The sequence below is a fragment of the Mobula hypostoma genome, chromosome 3, assembly GCF_963921235.1.
Source record: "Mobula hypostoma chromosome 3, sMobHyp1.1, whole genome shotgun sequence".
NCBI classification, from domain to species: Eukaryota; Metazoa; Chordata; class Chondrichthyes; order Myliobatiformes; family Myliobatidae; genus Mobula; species Mobula hypostoma.
In genome coordinates this window covers 148,762,771-148,784,423 of record NC_086099.1, presented here as the reverse complement: position 1 = coordinate 148,784,423, position 21,653 = coordinate 148,762,771, and the positions used below count along the sequence as shown (strand labels likewise).

Here is a 21,653-nt window from a genome sequence, read left to right as displayed (position 1 = left end):
AGACTGCAGGGCTTGTTTCTGTGCTCTATGACTATAACTGGCCTGTGCTGAACTAACTCAGAAGTGTTCCTGAATCAATTAGCTCACAGCTGAGTAGCAGTGAAACAGAAAATAAATGATTCAATATTGTCTGTGGACCAGATCTTGCTGCTAAGTTGTAAATAAGCCTGGGGCACCTGCACAGCGATGTGAACTGTATGTGTTCCTAAATAACAGTTTTGAAGCACCAGATCTGTTGGCTGAACTCCACATGAAGACCAGTGGTGGGGGTCTCTCTGGCTGATACTCCCCCAGTGATGAATACCCACTGATCCGACTGGAGACCTCAGGGTAGCAGAGAATGAATTTCTTTATTAATGATTCTGGTTAATTCTATTATATATTTACAAAAGGGCGATTTAATTTTATTATTAAGGGTGAATTATTAATTTTGATTAATTTTTAACAATCTCTGACATTTAGAGACACTTGCAGCATTGACAATAATCCTGTAAATGTTTTGGTAATGCCTTGGGAGTCCAGGTTATTTTGGCCAGCAAGTTTCACTCTTATTTCCAAACCTCACCCATTGACAGTCTTCAGGTCTGGGTCAGTATTATTCAGCTACCTGCACCAAGAATTGGTTTTATTCTTCATTATAAAAGTATTACTTTGAAATGAGAGAAAAGTCCTAACGGAATTGAGCTCACATTTCCCATCTTTTACATAAGTGGATTGTAAGGACTGATACAGAACATCATCTCCCAACCACTTCCCCTGCACCTATTCCCCCTTTCCTAAATGCAAATTGCTTCATAAGTTGTGACTCCTGCAGAAATGCTGTGACCAGTAAGTAAGCCACACGCATATTGAGTGTGCTGTGAAAACTATCAAAGGATTTGAATGACAGCATAAACAATCGATAGCTTCAGTAAGCAACATTGTTTTTATATGATTAAAAACTCTATCAATCCTCAAATGACCTTTAAGAAAAAGGAAGTAATGAAGGCGTGCTGGGCTACAGGTACAATAGAAATGCAAAGACCTTAGACCCCACTCCCGACTATCTTGCTGATGAATGTGCAGTATCTGGAAAATAAAATTGAAGACCTCAGAATATGATTGCAGTACTAGAGAGAAATCAGGGACTGCTGTATACTTTGCTTCATGGAAACTTGGCTCACCCAGCCATTTTGAACATTTTGAGCAGCCCAAGTGCTTGATGATACACCAACAAGGCAGGTCACCTATTAAGTTTTCTAAAGGTATAGGAGGTGAAGAATGCTTTATGATTAACTCATTGTGGTGCACAGATACTGCAGTTCTGTCTCAATCCTGCTGTCCCGATCCGGAACATCTAGTGGTCAAGAATTGTCCATTTTATCTGCTGAGGGAGTTTTCAGCCATCATCCTGGTAGCTGTGTACATTCCAGGCACTGTGTACAGGCAAGCATTGGAGGGCCTGAGCACCATTATGCCTTCCCTATCATTGCAGAGGTTTTCAAGCAGGCCAGCTTGAAGAAGTTTCTGAACAACTACCACCAGCAACTCACCTGTGGAATCAGAGGAGCTGTACCACTTGACCACTGTTATACCACCATCAAGAATGCTTAGTGTGCTATCTGACGCCCACTCTTTGGAAAGTACGATCACCTGACTGTATTTCTACTCCCAGCATCTAGGCAGAGGCTGAAGACACAGCACCCGTGGCATGGTCAAAGGAGTTGGAGGAGTGCTTACTGGACAGCCTTGAGTCGATGGAGATTCATCTTCAAAATTGAATGAATATGCCACAGTTGTCAACGACTTGGTCAAGACCTGTGTGAATGAGTGTGTACCTTTGAGGACATACCAGTCCTATTCAAAGTAAAAGTTGTGGATGAAATAGGAAATTCATTGTCTGCTGCAGGTTAGATCTGTAGCATTGTAGATTGTTTATCCAGAACTATACATGAAGTCCAAGTACGACCTATAGAAGGCTATTTTAAGAGTGAGAAAACAATTCAGATTGAAGTTACAGATGGAATTGGATGCACATCAGCTCTGGCAGGGTTTGCAGCCATTACCTCCTGCAAGGTGAAACTTATCATCGTGAATGGCAGTGATTCTTCACTCCCAGATGAGTTCAATGCCTTTTATACATGCTTTAAAAGGGAGAATAAAACTACACCTGTGCAAATCCCTGCAGCTTCTGATGATCTCTGTCTTGGAGGCCAACCTCAGAATGTCTTTCAAGAGGTCAAACCCTCATAAAGCGACAGGCCCTGATTATATACCTGGTAGGGCATGGAAAACCTGTGCCAAACAACTGGTGGGAGTTTTCAAGGCCATTTTTGATCTCTCACTGTTGCAGTTGGAGGTTTCCACCTACTACAATAGGGAAACAATCATACCAGTACCCAGGAAAAATAGGGTGAGCTGCTGCAGCAACTATTACCCAGTTGCACTCGCATCTACTGTGACAAGATGCTTAGAGAGGTTGGTCATAGCTAGAGTCAACTCCTGCCTTAGAAATTTGCCTTTTGCCACAATAGGTCCACAGTTGACTTCCCACTTGGCCTTCAATCACCTGGACAACAGCAATACCTACGCGGGCTGTTGTTTATTGATTACAGCTCCGCATTCAACACAATAATTCCCTCAGTACTATCAAAAACCTCCAAACTCTGGGCCTCTGTACCTCCCTCTGCAACTGGATCCTTCACTTCCTCATCAGGAGACCACAGTCGGTATGAGTCAGAAATAACATCTCCACCTCATTGACAATCAACACTGGCACACCTCGGGGATATGTGCTTAACCCACTACTTTACTGTATCTACACCTATGACTATATGGCTAGGCACAGCACAAACACCATCTGTAACTTTGCCAAAGACACAGAAGTTGTTGGCAGAAATTCATATGGTGACATTCATATAGACATACAGGAGTAAGGTGTGGATCAGCTGGTTGAGTGGTGTCACAGCAACAACCATGCACTCAACATTAGTAAGACCAAGGATTAATTGTGGACTTCAGGAAGGGAAAGATGAGGGAACACACACCAGTCCTCATCGAGGGATCAGCAGTGGCGAGGATACACAATTTCAAATTCCTGTGTCAACATATCTGAAGATCTATCCTGGGCCCAACATATTTTAGCAATTACAAAGAAAGCATGACAACAGCTATATTTCATTATGATTTTGAGAAGACTTGTTATGTCGCCAAAGGCTCTTGTAAATTTTAACAGATGTACCATGGAGAGCATTCTAACTGATTGCATCACCATCTGGTAATGGAGAGGTTACAACACAGGATCAGATAAAGCTGCAGTAAGCTGTAAATTCAGCCAGCTCCATCATGGGCACTACCCTCCGCAGCATGAAGGACATCTTTGAAAAGTAATGCCTCAAAAAGGTGGCAACCATCATTAAGGGACCTCCTCACCCAGGAACTGCCCTCTTCTCATTGCTGCTAACAGAGAGGGGGTACAGGAGCTTGAAGACACACGCCCAATGGTTCAGGAACAGTTTCTTCCCCTCCACCATCAGATTTCTGAATGGACAATGAATTCATGTACACTACCTCATTATCTTTTCTTTTTTTCTCTCTCTCTTTGCACAACTTATTTAAGATATATATATATATATTTATTATTGAAATTTATGGGTTTTGTTTATTATGACAATGTACTGCTGCCACAAACAACAAATTTCATGAAATAAGCCAATGGTATTGAACCTAATTCTGATTCACATAGCTTAAAAAATTAATCACTGATTGTAAAACTTGAAATTTAAAGTTCAAAGTAAATTTCTTGTCAACGTACACGTGTGAACCATATATTCCTACCCTGAACTGTTCCCACAATCTATGGACTCACTTTATTTCCAATATTTTTATTATTAATTTTGCATTTAAGAATACAGAGTACAAGAAAAAAATATATATCAATACATTATACTAAATCGCATATATAGATTCCTTACCCTATATTCATACAGATTAATGAATTCGTAACATTGAAATATAGTAATTTAATATATTTTTAAAAATCTAACCCACGACCAAGACCGAAGTTGATTAGTAAAGAAAAAAAGGGAAAAAAATTATTAGTCATCATCTGTGCTTTAGCGGCAAATTAAAGGTTTTGAAAATAATTCAGAAAACGTCCCCACAATGTTTGAAAGTCTTGGCTAGATTCAGAGATTGAACATGACATCATATCACGTAACCATTGAGCGTGAATAGGCAGGGCCGCATCTTTCCATTTAAGGAAGAGCGTCCTTCTAGCCATAAGAGGAATAAAAGCCAAAATGTGCAAGTCAGATGATATTCATATGTTCATTCGTATGTTTTGGACATATCCGAGTCTTGGGAAATATTGGAAAGAAGTATTTCAAACTTCATTGATACTTTTCAAAGTAAACTTTAAGCCTAATCCTTTGACCACTTTATTTGGTATTGTTGGAGGAAAGGATATTTTGGAGTCATCTGACTCACTTTCAATGACTATTCATCTCATGTTCTCAATATTTATTGCTTATTTATTTATTATTATCATTTTGTTCTTTGTTTCTTTTTGTATTTTCACAGGTTGTTAGTTTTTTGCACATTGGTTGGTTGTTTGTCTGTCTTGTGTGTGGTTTTTCATTTAATTCTGTTGTGATTCTTACTGTGAATGCCTGCACAAAAATGAACCTCAGGCATATCTGTACTTTGATAATACATTTACTTTGAACTTTGAGAAAACAAAACAAAATAATAATAATTAATAAATAGCAAGAACATGAGTTGTAGAGTACTTGAAAGTGAGTCCGTAGGCTGTGAAATAGTTCATTGTTGGAGTGAGTAAAATTGAGTGCTTATGTGATGCATCCAGTATCTGGCAAGTCATCATTGCTGTTTGATACTGTTTGGGACCTGTTCACTGGCACTCTGTGTGATAGCTAAGCTTTATACAATAGGCTCAATGAAGAAAAACTGTTAATGCTACAGCATCTGGTCTTCACAAAATCTTGGGCTGCTGCCGTTATGTACACATTCTGTAGACATTTGAGACTTCCTGAGGTTTAAATGTCAAACTAATGGTAATTCATTTCCAGATTACTAAATATCCAGCTGTAAAATGCAGCCAAATAGAAATTAACATTCTTTAAAGACTTAATTACTGGTTGTTGCTTCCCCTTTTGTTCCTTCATTTCATACATCCATACTGGCTCTCAGTTGGGAGGTGCTGAGATAAGCTCTTAGATAGGCTACAGTAAGATTTCTGTGCCTACTTCCCTTAGAACAATTTCCAGGAAAAAAATATAGTTAAGAAAAATTGGGTTTTAAATTAAACAATGGGACAAGTCCATGAAATGCCATCATATCTGTTGAATAGGCACTCAAGCAAGACAGTGAAATCCTTTGACAGATAACAAGTTCTGTTCTGGGGAAAATCCTGGTAGAATTTGTTGATGAAATGCGCTGTACGGTATCCAAAGAGATGGAAAGTTTTCAAGATTCACAAGTTTCTTTTTATCGTTTTGTCTCTTGCTGAACAATGGTTGTCAGAAGCTTATTTATGTGTCATTTATCATCATGATTTCCAAGAAGCATAGCTATGTTTAGAAGTGCCATTCTATTTCCAAAAGGCTCTTTGTTTTCTTTTGGCCAGTTAGGTTATAATAAATTTACTTCTTTAGACAAATAGACTTTATTTTCTAAAATTCTGTGAGATAGTCCTTGGATTATAATGGTTGGCTCAATTTCTCATCTTGCAAGCTCGAAGAGCTTATCTCAAACACTTGCATGCATATCTGTTTAAGAATTGGGTCATTACTTGTTAAATAGTGGTTGTCATTCTGTGATTTCTGTGCACCAAAGACCACCCTTACAAAAAAAAGCAAGGAGTAATATTATTAAAACTAATAACTGTTAAATGTCTATTTCTTTCTTAGGTTGATAAAGATGTCCAGCCCCTATATGAACAACCTTATTATTCTAGGGGGAATGCTGTCTTATGCATCCATCTTCCTCTTTGGCCTTGATGGATCGTTTGTTAAGCCCAACACATTTGAGACTCTATGTACAGTAAGTACATGCACTGATTTGTATTTCTGTGGACAACAGTTCTTGAGGTCAATGTGTGGAGCAGGGTCACATTAATTGCCCACCTCTGGTTGTTCTGTGAAGACAAGGGGCCGTCAGTAGTTCATTTTTAAGCAAGTGAAAGAAAAGCTAAATCTCAGTCTCATCATGGCAGAATCATGCACAACGTATAATAATTGTTTTGTGGGTTTATGAATGGCAAAGTATTTGTCAAGATCTGAAGATGTAAGTGCAAGCTTGTTTTAAAGTCTTGTTGTTTAGAAGAGATTCAATTTATCATGTGAGTTTTCAGTGAATCTGCAGCATCTTTTTTGAAGTCACTGTAGCGTTGTTTACTTTCATGTTTTCTGTGGGAAAATAACTTGCAGCAAATTGAGACTTACGCCTGGAGACTGTAATATTTCAGACCAAATTCCTACTCCATGTGATTAGTTGATATTTAGTACATTTACAGATATTAAGTAAAAGATGTTGGTCTATCAATAATTTCAATATAGTCCTTTCATTTGCTTTATGGATGGTGAAATAGCCCTCAGCCAACGGTATACATGGCAGTCTAACCATTAGCATAACACTATCACAACATCAGCAATCAGCAGTCAGGGATAAGTTTCCACTGCTGTCTGAAAGGAGCTTGTATCTTCTCCCCATGACCATGTGGGTTTCCTCCAGGTGCTCCAGTTTCATTCCACATTCCAAGCACATACGGGTTAAGGTTAGAATGATTGAGTGACAGAGAGTGAGATTTTTGTCTCCGCTCAGACTCACAGTGTAACAGCAATATTAGTATGCTGGTTGCTCTGTAATAGAAGAACCACATACCATCACCTCTCCCCATCTCCTTTGCCCTCCCATGTACATTTCTTAAACATTTAACACATTCTTTGACAAATTTGGTTGGTTGTTCATAATTTGATTGCAGTAAATCTCCTCAGCCTTGTGAAATTCTTAGACAATAGTACAAAGACAAATGTAATAGGAAAACTGAACAATCTAAATCATTCAGTACCAACAGTGGAATGAAGCAAGTCTTCATACTGGCTTCCGAAAGATTTAACATTTACTTCCAAATTCTTTTAAAATAAGCATTCTATGATGCTCAAGAAAGTGACTACCTCAGCACTAGATTGTTGAACGCAATGATTAATGGTCCACAGTTCATAGCTAAGATGAAGGATATCATCATTAGAGATTTGTTTGCAGATGATGTAGCCCTTATGGTGATATTATATGACTAAGCTCTCTAAGTCATGCAGAATCTTTGTATTAGCAGTAAGCTTAAAGATGATGTATCATGCACCGGGACTCATCTGAATCAGATCCAGATACTATTTAGTAGTTTTGCCTCCCACTCTTTACAATAAACCACAATATAAATTTTAATAATGAGCTCAACAGTAAAATTGACAATGCAGCTTGATTCTTTGGTCCCTCGCAAGCAAACTTAAAATAATTACAAATTAAAGCATGAATTTATACTTATGAGATAGCTTTTATCTATTTTTCCATGTGACTCAGAAATATGGGCAGCTAATGTCAAATATAAACCAAAAGATTAAATAGCTTTCAACTAAGTTGCCTGTGTAACATTCTTCAAGGAAGATGACAGGAGTGATGATGAAAGTGCAAGAGTTCAACAACACTAGCATGTCATTTTAGCATGGAAAAGTAAAAGCATCAGAGGATCCTGAAGAATCTGGTGTATTCTGAAATTTGTAAAGAACAGCAGACTGATGCACAAATTTTGAGACACTGCTCCAATGATTTATTAGCCTACACAATCCTCCGGGATGATTGGAGTGCAGAGTGCCTCCATAATTGGCAGTCAGTCTGCAGATGGAGAAGGGTGCAGGTCGTTTTGTCATAACTCCATCAGATAAATTAAGGGTTTGTTATTTACCTCAAGAGCGTCAATCAAGCCTTTCCCATGGACAAAACCATCGAAGTCCCAACTACTGCAAAACTCCTACGTTGCCCTGTAAGGACTAATGGTGCTATCATAATATTTCCAATGAACCAAATGTGGACAATACTAACTATGTGTTTGGTCTTAGAAGTACAGTTGTAATTGTCAAAAATATCAACATTTGTTATTGTACATTATCTGAAATACATCTTATGGAAATATTTGTTTGATGATGAAATTCAATAAAAAATAAATTACAAAAAAAAGAAAAGCTGTTTACAGCTTTCCTAGAAAGTGATTATTTTAGAATGGGATTATTGAAGTCTCAGGATTTTATTAAAACTTTGTACGTAAGAATGGTAAGTGAAGCCTTCTGAGCATTCTATATTATAGCAAACATTTGTGGAACATATCCTGTTAATTTAACTCCTTAGAAAGCAGGTTTTAATTAACTTGTGAATTAACTCATTGTGTCATGTTTCATGGTACAAAGAGATCACACGTTGAATTAAGAGCTCAATGGAGTAGACTCTATTTTGCAAGTTGTTTTGGAATTGCTTCGTAACTAGGGAAACACTTTTGGCTTAAGTTTTTGTGACAAAACCCAGAATAGAAAGAACTTCATTAACAAAAGATAAATAAAGATAAAGATGTAAAGAAGCTGTCAGCTTGTTAATCACCTTTAATTAAAAACAGAGTTAAAATTGATTTTCTTTTTGGCCAGACTCTATATCATTATATTTACATTTCAGTGGATGTATAAAATGAAACACTGGTTGAGCACCTCTTATCCAAAATGCTTGGGACCAGAAGTATTTTAGATTTCAGATTTTTTCAGATTTTGGAATATTTACATCTATATAATGAGATATCTTGGAATGGGACCCAAGTCTATAAATGAAATCCATTTACATTACATATACAACTTATACACATACCCTGAAGGTAGTTTTATATAACATTTTTAATAATTTTGCGCAGTAAACAATAATGTGTACACTGAACCTCGGCCAAGCAGGTAGACAGTCAGTGGCTGTTTAGCATCATCATCATTCCTGACTCTAAATTTATGTGCTATAGGTAAGCAGTCCTTGTCTTACCTTTACATATTGTATGTACTGATGTAGCCGCTCAACATGTTAGATTTTCATCAGCGATAATCTTGGCAAATTCATCAATGAATTTCACTGCTGCTTCGTGATCAGTAGACACTACATCACAACGAGCCTTTAAAAATTTAATGCCATGCTGCCTTTTCTTAAATTTCTGCAACCAGCCTGCTGACTATTCACAATTACCTTCAATTTTCAGTTCATTGTGGTAGAGCTTTACTTGATTCATGATCAGCATACCATTAAGCGATATACCGCGTGTTCACTCCGACGCTTACAAATTCACTCTTAATGCACGATGAGATGTTCATTTTCACTTTATGTAGTTTTTTTTTTCTATTTTTCATTAACTTCTCTTCATTACATATGTGAGGTCACTTCTCAGAATTACCTGTGGTGTGCAGACACCAACGCACTGGCTGGGAACTTTCCCAGTGCTTTGTGGAATTTTCCATTTGTGATGTCATGTCAGCGCTCAAAAAAATTCATATTTTGGAGGTTTTCAGAGTTGGAATTTCACATAAAGGGTGCTCAACCTGTACCTGTTTCTCATTAAATTTACATCCCTTTTGTTTTGGCAGCTGCCAGCCTTTCCATGGTTCTATGATTTGATCAGATTTAAATTAGCAAAAAATGTATTAACATGATCTTCTTCTAACTAAAATCTCAGAACAGTAAACAGTTTAGATCACTTACAGTAGATGCTAATATCCCCTCTAACCATATGTGTCATATTCACAGATACAACTTTTGTAATAAAATCTGTCATTACAGACTATAAAGTTACTTAGTGTAAGGCGTGTTCTGAATCCCTGCAATGTGTTAATTCTATTTCTATATAACTGATGCAGTACAGCCTCAGTAAAATTGCTGAAGACACATGAGGGGCAAAATAATAACGGAGCTTGGAAGCAATTTCTTATAACCTTCTCAAGTTAATTTAATTTCACACAAAATCTGCCACTTTCTCTAGTTAAGATCGAACAGTGGGAGAGGGTCAGCATTTTCATTGTTATAATGTTTGTTCCTGAAGTAGCTATGCCTTGAGTTCTTGAAAGTGAGAGAAATTCATCCACTAGTGGATGGAATGGTTTACCTACATTTGATTTACTAATAAAATAGTTACATCTCCACCACCACTGATACAGTGTGGCATGCTGGTGGAGAAATCCAGAGGTCACAAGGCCAAATCCCACATGGCAAACTCTGAATTCAGTGGAATAAATCTGACCACTTGTAATCATGCATATAAAAATAACTGGAAAAAAATACTGCTTGTTTGTCATTAACTGGTTCAGGCGAGAGTAACTGCCATTTTCATTCGGTGTCTTTCCACTTGACTCCTGTCCTTAAATGTTTCTGAGTGCAGAACGAAAACGCAATGAAGCGCCTGATTACCTGAGACCATGAAACACACTGGCTCAAATGAACTGCAGTTGCCAGCTCACATTAATTTGAGTTTCAAGAGGAGCACTGGCTGTGCTGAACCACACAACCGCAAGGCACACAATTATAGCAGGTTCTCATGTGGCATTCTTTCGAGGCCCCAGCCATAGAACATCCTGACAGCCTTTGCTCCCAGCTGTATCCCATCAGAGCCTTCTTTTCTGTCACATCAGATCATTACAAGGATTGGAAGTGTCTGACACTCAAAGACAACTAAGTATTAAGGTGCTTTAAATAATTAAGCATTAATTATTTAAAATTAATTTAAATTCAGTCAAATATTAAGAAATAGCTTAAATAATTCTAAAAGTAAGTGAATGCCGAAGAAGTTAATAGATTTTATTCTCTGATGGTATTGGGTTTGCTGACTGCAAACTTCAAAACTGAAACAAAGACCTTAAGCCCTATCTGGTAAACCTGTAGATAGCTATGGGTACTCTCAATAAAGGGAGGTTATACTGTAATTACCCAATCTTCAAAGACTAATTCACTTTCCTGCTATTCTCCTTGGTGAGCTTAACTGCCAATTCCCACTATTTGAGTTGTGGAGGGGGTTCCCCTTCCTGCCAAGGAGGAGACACCTCCAGTCAACAAAGTCGTTCAAACACAGTTCATTTATTTTCTGTGATACTCATTTAACTTGAAACAAAGTTCATAAAACTCTCAGAGGCTTTTTATTTAATTAAATATTTCCAAATTACAAACCAGTTCAAAAACACAAAGAATTTCCAAAACACAGATACAATTCTTAAAAGACACGCCCCCAAGCTACAGATGAACTAGTTGTTTGTTGCAGGAAGGGAAAGCAGGGGAATGGATTCTAATTCACCTCATGTTTCTGGTATGCTTTTTAATGTTCCTAAGCCATTTCTAATAACCCTAAACTTCTGTTCTACATTTATACTGTCTTTTTGCCACTTGGGTGACTTCAGATACTTTTTAATGAAAATATTCTTTCAGATACTTTTTAATGCAAGTGGTCTAAAAGCTTCAGGAGACAAAGTTCCCAGGTATCCACAATTAATGTTGTGAAGCTGACTCCATGAGTACACAAATCTTCCAACTTAATAAATGATCAGTAATTGATATGCTAAGTGATATTATTATTCTAGTCTGCAAGCTTACAATTTAGCCAGCTTTGTCTGTTTTGAAACGACAAATTAAATAACCTATTGTTTTATACTGCACCTCTTGAACAGTAGCCACCATAAGACCCTAAGATATAGGAGCAGAATTAGGCCATTTGACCCATTGAGTCTGCTCCACCATATCTTCAGGGCTGAGCGAATATTCCTCTCAGCTCCAGTCTCCTGTCTTCTCCCTGTATCCCTTCATGGCTTGACCAATGAAGAATCTATCAACCTCTGCCTTAAATGTACATAAATGCTTGGCCCTCACAGTTGCCTATGGCAAAGAATTCCACAGATTCACCAAACTCTGTGTAAAGGAATTCATCCTCATCTCCATTCTAAAAAGACACCCCTCTATTCTGCGGCTGTGTCCTCTAGTCCTAGATTCCCCCACCATAGGAAACACCCCTCTCCATATCGACTCTATCAAGGCCTTTCATCATCCAGCGAGGTCACCCCTCATTCTTCTGAATTCTAGTGAATACAGCCCCAGAGCCACCAAACGCTTTTCATATAGCAAGCCATTCAATTCAGGAGTCATTTTCGTGAACCTCCTTTGAACCATCTCCAGTTTCAGCACATCCTTTCTAAGATAAGGGGCCCAAACCTGCTCCCGATACTCCGAGTGAGGTCTCATCCGCTCTTTATAAAGTCTTGCTTTTATATTCTAGTCCTCTTGAAATGAATGATAACATTGCATTGCCTTCTTCACCACAGACTCAACCTGCAAATTATCCTTTAGGGAATCCTGCACAAGGTCTCCCAATTCTCTTTGCATCTCAGTTTTTTTTTGTATTTTCTCTCCACTTAGAAAATAGTCAATCCTATCATTTTCTCTACCGAATCGTATGACCATACACTTTTGGACATTGTATTCCACCTGCCATTTCTTTGCCCATTCTCCTAATTTGTCTAAGTCCTTCTGTCACCTCTCTACTTCTTCAAAGCTACCTGCCCCTCCACCTATCTTCGTACCACCTGCAAGCTTTGCAACAAAACTATCAATTCCATCATCCAAGTCACTGACATATAACGTATAAAGAATTGGTTCCAACACAGACCCCTGTGGAACACCTCTAGTCATCAGCAGCCAACAAGAAAAGGTTCCCTTTACTCCCACTCTTTGCCTCCTGCCAATCAGCCGCTGCTTTATCCATGCTAGCATCTTTCCTGTAATACCATGGGCTTGTAGCTTGCTAAGCAACCTGATGTATGGCACCTTGTCAAAGGCCTTCTGAAAATCTAAGTACACAACATCAACCAATTCTCCTGCTTGTTACTTCTTGAAAGATTTCCAACGGATTTGTCAGGCAAGATTTTCCCTTGAGGAAACCATGCCTATTCTATCATGTGCCTCCAAGTACCTTGATACCTCATCCTTAAGAATTGACTCCAACATTGTCCTAACCACTGAGGTCAGACTAACTGGCCTACAGTTTCCTTTCTTCTACCTTTCTCCCTTCTTGAAGAGTAGAGTGACATTTGCAATTTTACAGTATTCTGGAACCATTCCAGAATCTAATGATTCTTGAAAGATCATTACTAATGCCTGCATGATCTCTTCAGTCACCTTTTTCAGAACTCCAGGTTGTACACCATCTGATCAAGGTGACTTACCTACCTTCAGACCTTTCAGTTTCCCAAAAATCTTCTCTCTAGTTATGGTAACTTCACACACTTCATGCCCCCTGACACCTGGAACTTCCACCATACTGCACAGATCCCATAGGTTCAGCGAGTCTGTTCTATAAACAGTACTATTTGCAAAGCTGTGTTTTTAAGTTCAGTCTGATTGCTGCTTGCCATTTACATTAAAAATTGAAGACTGGCTCCAGTTTACATCCAGAAGCTAAATGAAGAACATTGGTTTACCAGCTGCTGTGTTTAGAAAGCTGAGCTTGGGAAAATAACAAGAAATGTCCCTCCTAATCTTGAAGCCCTATTTGAAAGAACGAGCATTTCAGTCCTGTACCATGTCTAACTAGCATCAGATTGGAATAGCAAGCTCCTCAGTGAAATGTTGACCAATTCCAAATGGAATCCAGCCATATGATAGAGTGAGGTATTTCACTCAACCATCCAAGACTTAAATGTTCCCACTGAAGACTTTACTTGGTATGGCTAAATGCTGACTGTTCTTTTTGGAGGTGCTACATACAGCCACTGGCTTGGCCCATTAATAAACTGCCATCAAAGAAGCCTAGGAACAAAAAGATGCTTTACATCAGGAAATATGTTACCTTCATGGAAGCTTATTTGTATAACATGACCTCAATAACCTTAGTTATAATAATTTAGCACAATTTCAGCAGGAGCAAGATTAAACCTTTATTTCAATTGATTAAACATAATGTGCGCATATTACACATAAAAGTATTTCCCAAAGCTAAGTCATAGATAACAGTTTGAAACTGATTATCTGTAATGGACATAAAATTACACCCTCCTAGTTAAGCAGCAAATTTAAAGTAAAGATTCAATGTAATTGAAAGCATTTCCATCAGCTATGTGACCAAGTAATTGTTCAAAATGAACACTTTGTTTTGCTTTGTACATTTTTGTTGTGGATCTGTTCTTACCTATTGGATTTGATGAAGTTGGAAACAACAAAAATACTTTGTACAGAAATGTGAGTCACAAAGTCCTCATATAATTGGCTGTTAGGCTCAGAAGGAAAGGGTGTTGTTGGGCAGGGTGACAGTGAGAGGAGACTGGGTAAGGTGTGGGATGGACTGGAGATTCTGTGGCTGAGAAAGAGATGGCTGGATGGTGTGTTACCCCTTGGGTGCCAGGATTAAGCTTGTCTCCGAGTAGGTGCAGAACATGCTTGAGGGGGAGGATGAACAGGCAGATCACATTGCTACAAATGACATAGGTAGAATAAAAGGGTGAGATCCTCCAGAATGAATGTTAGGAGTTGGCTAACAATTTAAGAAGCAAGACCTCAAAGATAATGCTCCCTCAATTACTCCTGGTGTCATGTGCTACCAAGGTAAGAAATAGAGCAATACGACAGATGAATATGTCACTAAGAAGCTGGTGCAGGGTTAGGGACAAGGTTCTTTGATCACTGGGATCGCTTCTGGGGCAAGGATTGAAGGGTTGCACTTGAACAAGAAAGGGATCAATATCCTTGTAGTGAAATTTGCTAATGTAACACAGAAGGGTTTAAAATAGATTTTCAGGGTGTGGGTCTCTGAAGAGGAGCAAGTCATGGGATAAAACATTAACCAGCAAGTTTAGTAATCAGGAAAGCAGTGGCATGGTAAAGGAAGGGAAAAGAATACTTAGTAAAACTACATTCATTTTAATGTATATACCTAGAGCCACAGGACATGGGTGGGATTTTTAAAAAACATTTCTCCTTGTTGTGGACCAAGGAGAAAGTCAAGATTATAAGATTGTGGAAACAAGTGGAGATGTTTTGAAAAACTTTAATATTACCAGTGAGGAGGGTTTTGCATCCTTACAGTAAATTGAGGTAGATAAATGTCCAGGGCCTGACTAAGTAGATCTTCAGACTTGCCTAAGATGAGGAAAAATGTGCGGAGTTCCTTACGGAGATACTTGCTTCATCATTAACTGATTGTGAAGTTACCAATGACCTGCAACAGACTATTATTGTTCAATTGTTTAAGAAGGCTAACAAGGACAAGCTAGGGGACTACAGACTTTTCATAAATGCAAGAGTTTCTGCAGGTGCTGGAAATCCAGAGCAACAGACAGAAAACATTGGAGGAACTCAGCAGCTCAGGCAGCATCTATGGAAATAAGTAAACCGTAGACGTTTTGGGCCGAGACGCTTCTTCAGACCTGGAAAGGAAGGAGGAAAGCATCTTCCCACTGCCACTCCAGTCCTGAAGAAGTGTCTCAGACTAAAACATCTATATTTTATTTATTTCCATTGATGTTGCCTCATCTGCAGATTTCCTACAGACCAGTCAGCCTGCATTATTTAATGAGGAAGTAACTGAGGGAATTCTGAGAGACAGGATCTACCAGCATCTGGATAGACAGGAACTGATAAAAATCAACATGCCCTTGTGCAGGGGAAGTCATGCTTGAAATTTTTAAAGAGGTAACCAAAAAGGTAGATGATGGTAGGACAGTGGATGTTGACTGTTTGGACTTCAGCAAGACCTTCAACAACGTATCTCATGGCAGGCTGGTCAGGAAAGGTTAAGTCTGTTGAAGTACTGGGAGAGCTAGTGAGGAGAATTCAAAATTAGCTCAGAGGTTAAATGCAGAGGGTGGTGCTTTAAGTTGTTTCTCAATATAGAGGCCAGTGACTGGTGATATGCCACAGGGCTCAGGTTTTGGATCCTTGTTTGACGTTATTTATACAAGTGATTTGAATGTAAATGCACAAGACTTGATCAGTATGTTTGCAGATGACACTAAATTAGGATGCATTACTGATAGTGAAGAAGTTTACCATGGGGGGGGGAGCTTGATCAGTTAGGGAAATGAACTGAGGGTTGGCAAATGGATTTCATACAGATAAATATGAGGTGATGTATTTTGAATCTAAATTTGGTTTATTGTCACTATCTTACATAATGTGAAATTTGTTATTGTGCAGCAGTACAGTGAGAAGTCATAGAATTACTGTAAATTACAAAATAAATAACCTGTGCAAAATAAGGAATAATGATGTAGCGTAGGTGAGTTCATGGATCATTCAAAAATCAGGTGACAGACAGGAAGAAGCTGTTCCTGAATCACTGACTGTGGGTCTTCAGGCTCCTGTATTTCCTCCCTGATATTACTAATGAGAAAGAGCCGGATGATGAAGGTCCTTGAAGATGGATGCTGCGTCTGGAAGATGTCCTTGATGGCAGGGAGGGTTGTGCCCATCATGGAGATGACTGAGTCTGCAACCCTCTACAGCCCCTTGTGAACCTGTACATTGGAGCCTTCATGCCAGGCAGAATGCTCTCCACTGTATATCTATAGTCATTTGGAAGAATCTTTGATGATGTACCGCATCTCCTCAAACTCCAAACAAAATAAAGCTGCTTGTGTATTTTCTCCGTGATTACATAAATATGTTAGGTGCAGGACAAATCCTCAGAGACATTGCCCAGTAAATTAAAGCAGCTCCCCATGTCCACAATACAAAGAGGTGTGTGTTCTCACACTAACCCTTACTGAAGTCCACAGTCAGTTCCTTGGTCTTGCTGAGGTTAAAGGCGAGGTAGTTGTTGTGAAACCAATTAGCCAGTCAAACTATCTCACTCCTTTACATCTCCTAATTGCCATCAGAGATTTTACTGACAACAGTTGTGTCATCTGCAGATTTATAAGTTGTGTTTGAACTGTGATTAGCCATACAGTCATGAGCGCAGAGACGTGTGGGCTAAGCACATATTTTTGAGGTGCACCTGTGTTGGTTGCAAGCAAAGAAAAGCCAGTGTAGGACTTATATTATAGATGGAAAGTCATGAGGGAATGTAATAGAACAGAGGGACTTAGTACAAGTGCACAGTTTGTTGAAAGCAGCATCACTGGTAGACAGGGTGATGAAAATTTTGTTTAGCATGCTGAACTTCATCAGTCAAGGCACTGAGTGTAGGAGTTGAGATACAAAATTGCAGTTGTATAAGTTATTGGTGAGGTTGCATTCGAGTACTGTGTTCAGTTTTGTCACTGTTTTAGGAAAGACAGGGTTAAAGTGGAAAGGTTGTACAAAAGATTTATGAGGATGTTGCTAGGGCAAGAGGGTCTGAGTCACAGGGAGAGGTTGAGTAGTCTCAGCCTTTATTGGCTTATTATTGTCACATATATCAGCACACAGTAAAAGCTTGAGTCATTTTTTTAACATACCGCCTTAAATGCAAATCGTGATGTTACGTTTCCGTGTGCCTCACTACTTATGAAACTGTATAGTGCATTTGCTTAAACACTCAAACTATTGTATTTAACACTGGAGCATGCTCAACACCTACTCCTGCCCTCTTTTCTTATGTCCTTCTGTACTGACGTTAGTCTTTGCTCAGTTAATGGCGTATTTGTCATTTACTAATACACATTGTTTCCTGTGGGCTGAAGCTTAACTGACATATGGTAACTCGCCTAAAGTAGAGAAGACTGCAGATGACCTTAAGGATAACCTTGGAGAGCTGTTGCCCTGGCACTGAACCATTTCACATGGCAGTGGCACTCTAGACTAGCTGGACAGGCATCAGCAATGGCGTATTCTAAGTGGCACTGAATCACGGCATCATTTGGCACAAGTACAGGCTCTGCTTCCTAACGTGTCCGTGACAACCAATGAGCAGCCTTCAGTACCACCCTAATCCACACAAAGGGTGTTCTTACCACATGGGCGGTTACTTCCCCTGTTCACCACTATCCTGGGATTTGCAGCTGGAAAAACTGTTGGAATGCTGGGATGACTTGCAATTAAAGCAGTAATTAGTGAATATCCCCTCTGCATCCCTCCAACTGCTTCCCCTTAAGAGGGACATGCACCAGGTAAATTCTGCTGATACATGAGATTCTAGAATTTACTCAAATTTATTGTGTGCTGATGTGTAAAGCAACACAATTCATGCTATTTGACTGCTGCAATCATTCTACAAGGTGTGTTGTGTGTTACATACCCCGTAACTGGGTTGCCAAACCAGCAGAAATGGACCACTCGTTGGAGTCTGGATTACTAGGAACTAATAAAGTTTTGTTAAAGAAATAAGTAACACAGTACTCTAATCATAAGGCTATAAATGCAACAGGTTAGCAATGATAATACACACATGTACACAGAACTAGGGTAATAGGGATCAACCAAGCTCTATCGCAGTCTAGGGGTAAAATGATCAGTCTTAAGTGACGCAGAGATCAGTTCAGCTTAGTACAGTTTGCAGAAATCACTGTTGCACCGTTGTGGGGGGGCGGGGTATGCAATTTGGTTCAGTCAGACCTTTGATGTCTTCACAGTTGGTTTCTGGCAGACCCTTTTTTTATGTCTTTTATTCCGCTGTGGTCACCAACTGTGACCCCTCCGTTCCAGATACGATCGTTCTTCCGCGGGCGAACCCGGCACCCAGGCAAGGGCGGACACACACACTAGACTCCCATCGATCGTACCTTTACACCCTGTGAGCCTATGGTCAGTTTCCGTGAACCGGACCTCCAAACTCCACCAACTTGTGGGGGCACACCGCTCTTTCCAGGGTCTCATTATCTCGTGATCTCATGGTGTGTCGCGTGCCTTAGTGAACCTGCTCTTTTTATCCCCCTGCTGGGGTATCACCTGTCCATCAAACTTCAAACAGTTCAGGTTCAAGGTAACCGGTCTGTCAATATTCTGAATTGTGTTTCTTTTCCGTTAATCCCTCTCTCCTCTCTTATTAGCATTTTGAATGTTTCTCCATTGTCTCTCTTATCTCTCCAATTAGCATCAATCGTCTGATAGCTTGGTTTGGCGTCACATGTGAAACCAGAATTTCTTGCTATAGGCCCTTTCCACTTCACTACTTTCAGCACCTGTTTTCAAATACAATCAAGAGTTTAAGGCCCATATTTCTTGGCTCGTATTCAAAAATGACTAAATAGCAAAACAATAATGCAATTAGCATTTTAAAGCTTGTTTAAAAAAATGTGTGTGTGTCTAAAGCTGAAAAGTAATTTCCAGGAAAAGTTTTAGAGCGCTGTAATTTTGGGTGGAAGTAATAGCAATATTGACTCTCTGAATGTAAATATTCTAATTGATTGGAATTATTCATTGAATACAAATAATATTCTGTGATCATAAAGTGTTGTTTGGTTAATTAAAGGTTGTTCTTTACCTTTGTTTTCCACTTTTTGTCAATCAGGTTCGAACTTGGATTCTTACAGTTGGCTACACAACTGCATTTGGAGCTATGTTTGCAAAAACATGGAGAGTTCACGCTATATTCAAGAATGTAAAGATGAAGAAAAAAGTAAGTACCCCAAAATTGAAATGCTTACTTCATGCTTCAGTAGATGATCTGTGGTGCTGCTCACTGTAAGTTAGGGAATGTGCTGTTTTATAAGGCAAAGAACATATAGAAATACACAGTATGTCATTTTACAGATGAGTGCATCTTAGTACATCCCTTTAGGGCTACAAGGTGTAATTGCTGCTATTATGTGCAACCTTAAGTCAACTTAGGATAAGTTTGGCTCTTTATTTTTGTTGACTGTCGTGAACTGAATCGGAAGATATTTACTGCTGCTTGGGTAGTTTTTCCAGCACACTGTAAGTGTATGATTCCCTTTGTGTTTGATGTATACTCCTGATGGTTCAGGAGTGATTTCTCCTTCTTCACAATTCAGAGATGCCTGTGAGAGATTTGATTCTGTTACATCTATGCTGACAATTGCATCTCTACAATGTCAATGTTTTTCCTGAATTTTCATGCTCGGCTGCCAGTATCACCACCTGAACTGCATTGTTAAATCTTAAAATGTCCTTCACTAATTCTAATTTCATTAAATTCAAGCTTTTCAACCATATCCTCATGATGTTTAGTTTTAAAGGCCTATCTGATTTAAATCTACAAATATCCCTGCATGAAAATAATTATAAGTTTACCAGTTCTCTCTTTGATCTTTCCTGCTAACTGGGGCAATGGCGTTGAGAGTGAGGATGTGGGTGCTGATGCGTCTTTGCATAACCACATATCAATTACTCTAACATCAATCTAAAGTTTCCCTCCGATGTAGTCCACTATTTTTCAATCATTCATGTGCCTCTGTAAGATTTTCTTAAATGCATCTACCACCACCCGCAGCAGGGTGTTCCACGCATACACCACTCCCTGTGTAGAGTAACTTACCTCTGACATCTCCTCTGACATTCCTTCAATCACCTTAAAATTATGCCTCCCTGTAATAGTCATTTCCGCCCTGGGAAAAAGTTCCTGGATATCCACTCAATCTATGACTCTTATCATCTTGCACACCTCTATCAAGTCACCTCTCATTTGCCTTTGCTCCAAAGAGAGAAAAGCTCTAGCTCGTTCAACTTAGTTTCATAATAAATTCCGTCTAGTCCAGGCAGCATCCTGGTAAATGTCCTCTGCACTTCCACATCTTTCCTCTAATGAAGTGACCAGAACTGAACACAATACTCCAAGTGTGGTCTAACCAGAGTTTTATAGAGCAGCCACATTACCTCATGGCTCTTGAACTTAATGAAGTCTAACATAAGATTTGCACAGACTCTCTACATGCTGCATCTACCTGTACACCAACCGTCCCATCCTCTAACCTATCACTCTGGTTCCTATTGTTGTGCATTTAATATTTCAGCAATAAGTTCAAAGTTCAAAGGAAAGTTTATTATCAGAGTACATACATGTCACTGCATACAACCCTGAGATTCTTTTTCCTGCAGGCATACTTAGCAAGTCTATAGAACGGTAACTGTAAACAGGATCGATGAAAAACAAACTGTGCTAATGCAAATAAAAGTAACCAGCAATAAATAATGAGAGCATGAAAAACAAGATAAAGAGTCCTTAAAGTGAGACCATTGGGTGTGGGAGCACCAGGGACAGAATGAGTGTAGCTATCCCTTTTTGTTCAAGAGCCTGATAATGAATATTTGAGTAATCATGTGAATATATTGTTTGATTAAGCATTCTTAGTTGTTTGTATAATTATGGTTATATGTAAAAATACTTGAATTGCATACATCATGGTGCTACCATGTGATACATGTGCACCTCGCTTACAGTAGCACAGTTAGACTCACATCTCAGACTTCTGTGTCTGCCTTTGAATTAGTTTGATGTTTTGCAGTTATAAAACACCTCTCTCCCTACCAAACTAGTTTAAATCCTCAACAACAGTCTACCCAATCTGCCTGCAAGGATATTGGTCCCCCCTTGAGTTCAGATGTAACCCGTCCTGTTTTGTACTGGTCATACCTTCCCCAGAAAAGATCCCAATAATCCACAAATCTGAAACCCTGCACCTGCACCAATTCCTCAGCCATGCAACGCTCACTGGCTGAGGAATTATCCACAA

At 39.0% G+C, this 21,653-nt stretch overlaps 1 protein-coding gene across 3 annotated transcripts in view; it reads left to right on the top strand.

Annotated features, from left to right (window-relative positions):
- gabbr2 (gamma-aminobutyric acid (GABA) B receptor, 2) overlaps positions 1-21,653 on the top strand; it is a 1,071,742-nt gene that overhangs the window by 901,734 nt on the left and 148,355 nt on the right. For all 3 annotated transcript variants that reach the window (XM_063043845.1, XM_063043844.1, XM_063043846.1), the window contains 2 exons: positions 5,910-6,042; positions 19,472-19,579. In XM_063043845.1, the coding sequence (XP_062899915.1) occupies positions 5,910-6,042; positions 19,472-19,579 (241 nt within the window). The remainder of the gene's footprint in view (positions 1-5,909; positions 6,043-19,471; positions 19,580-21,653) is intronic.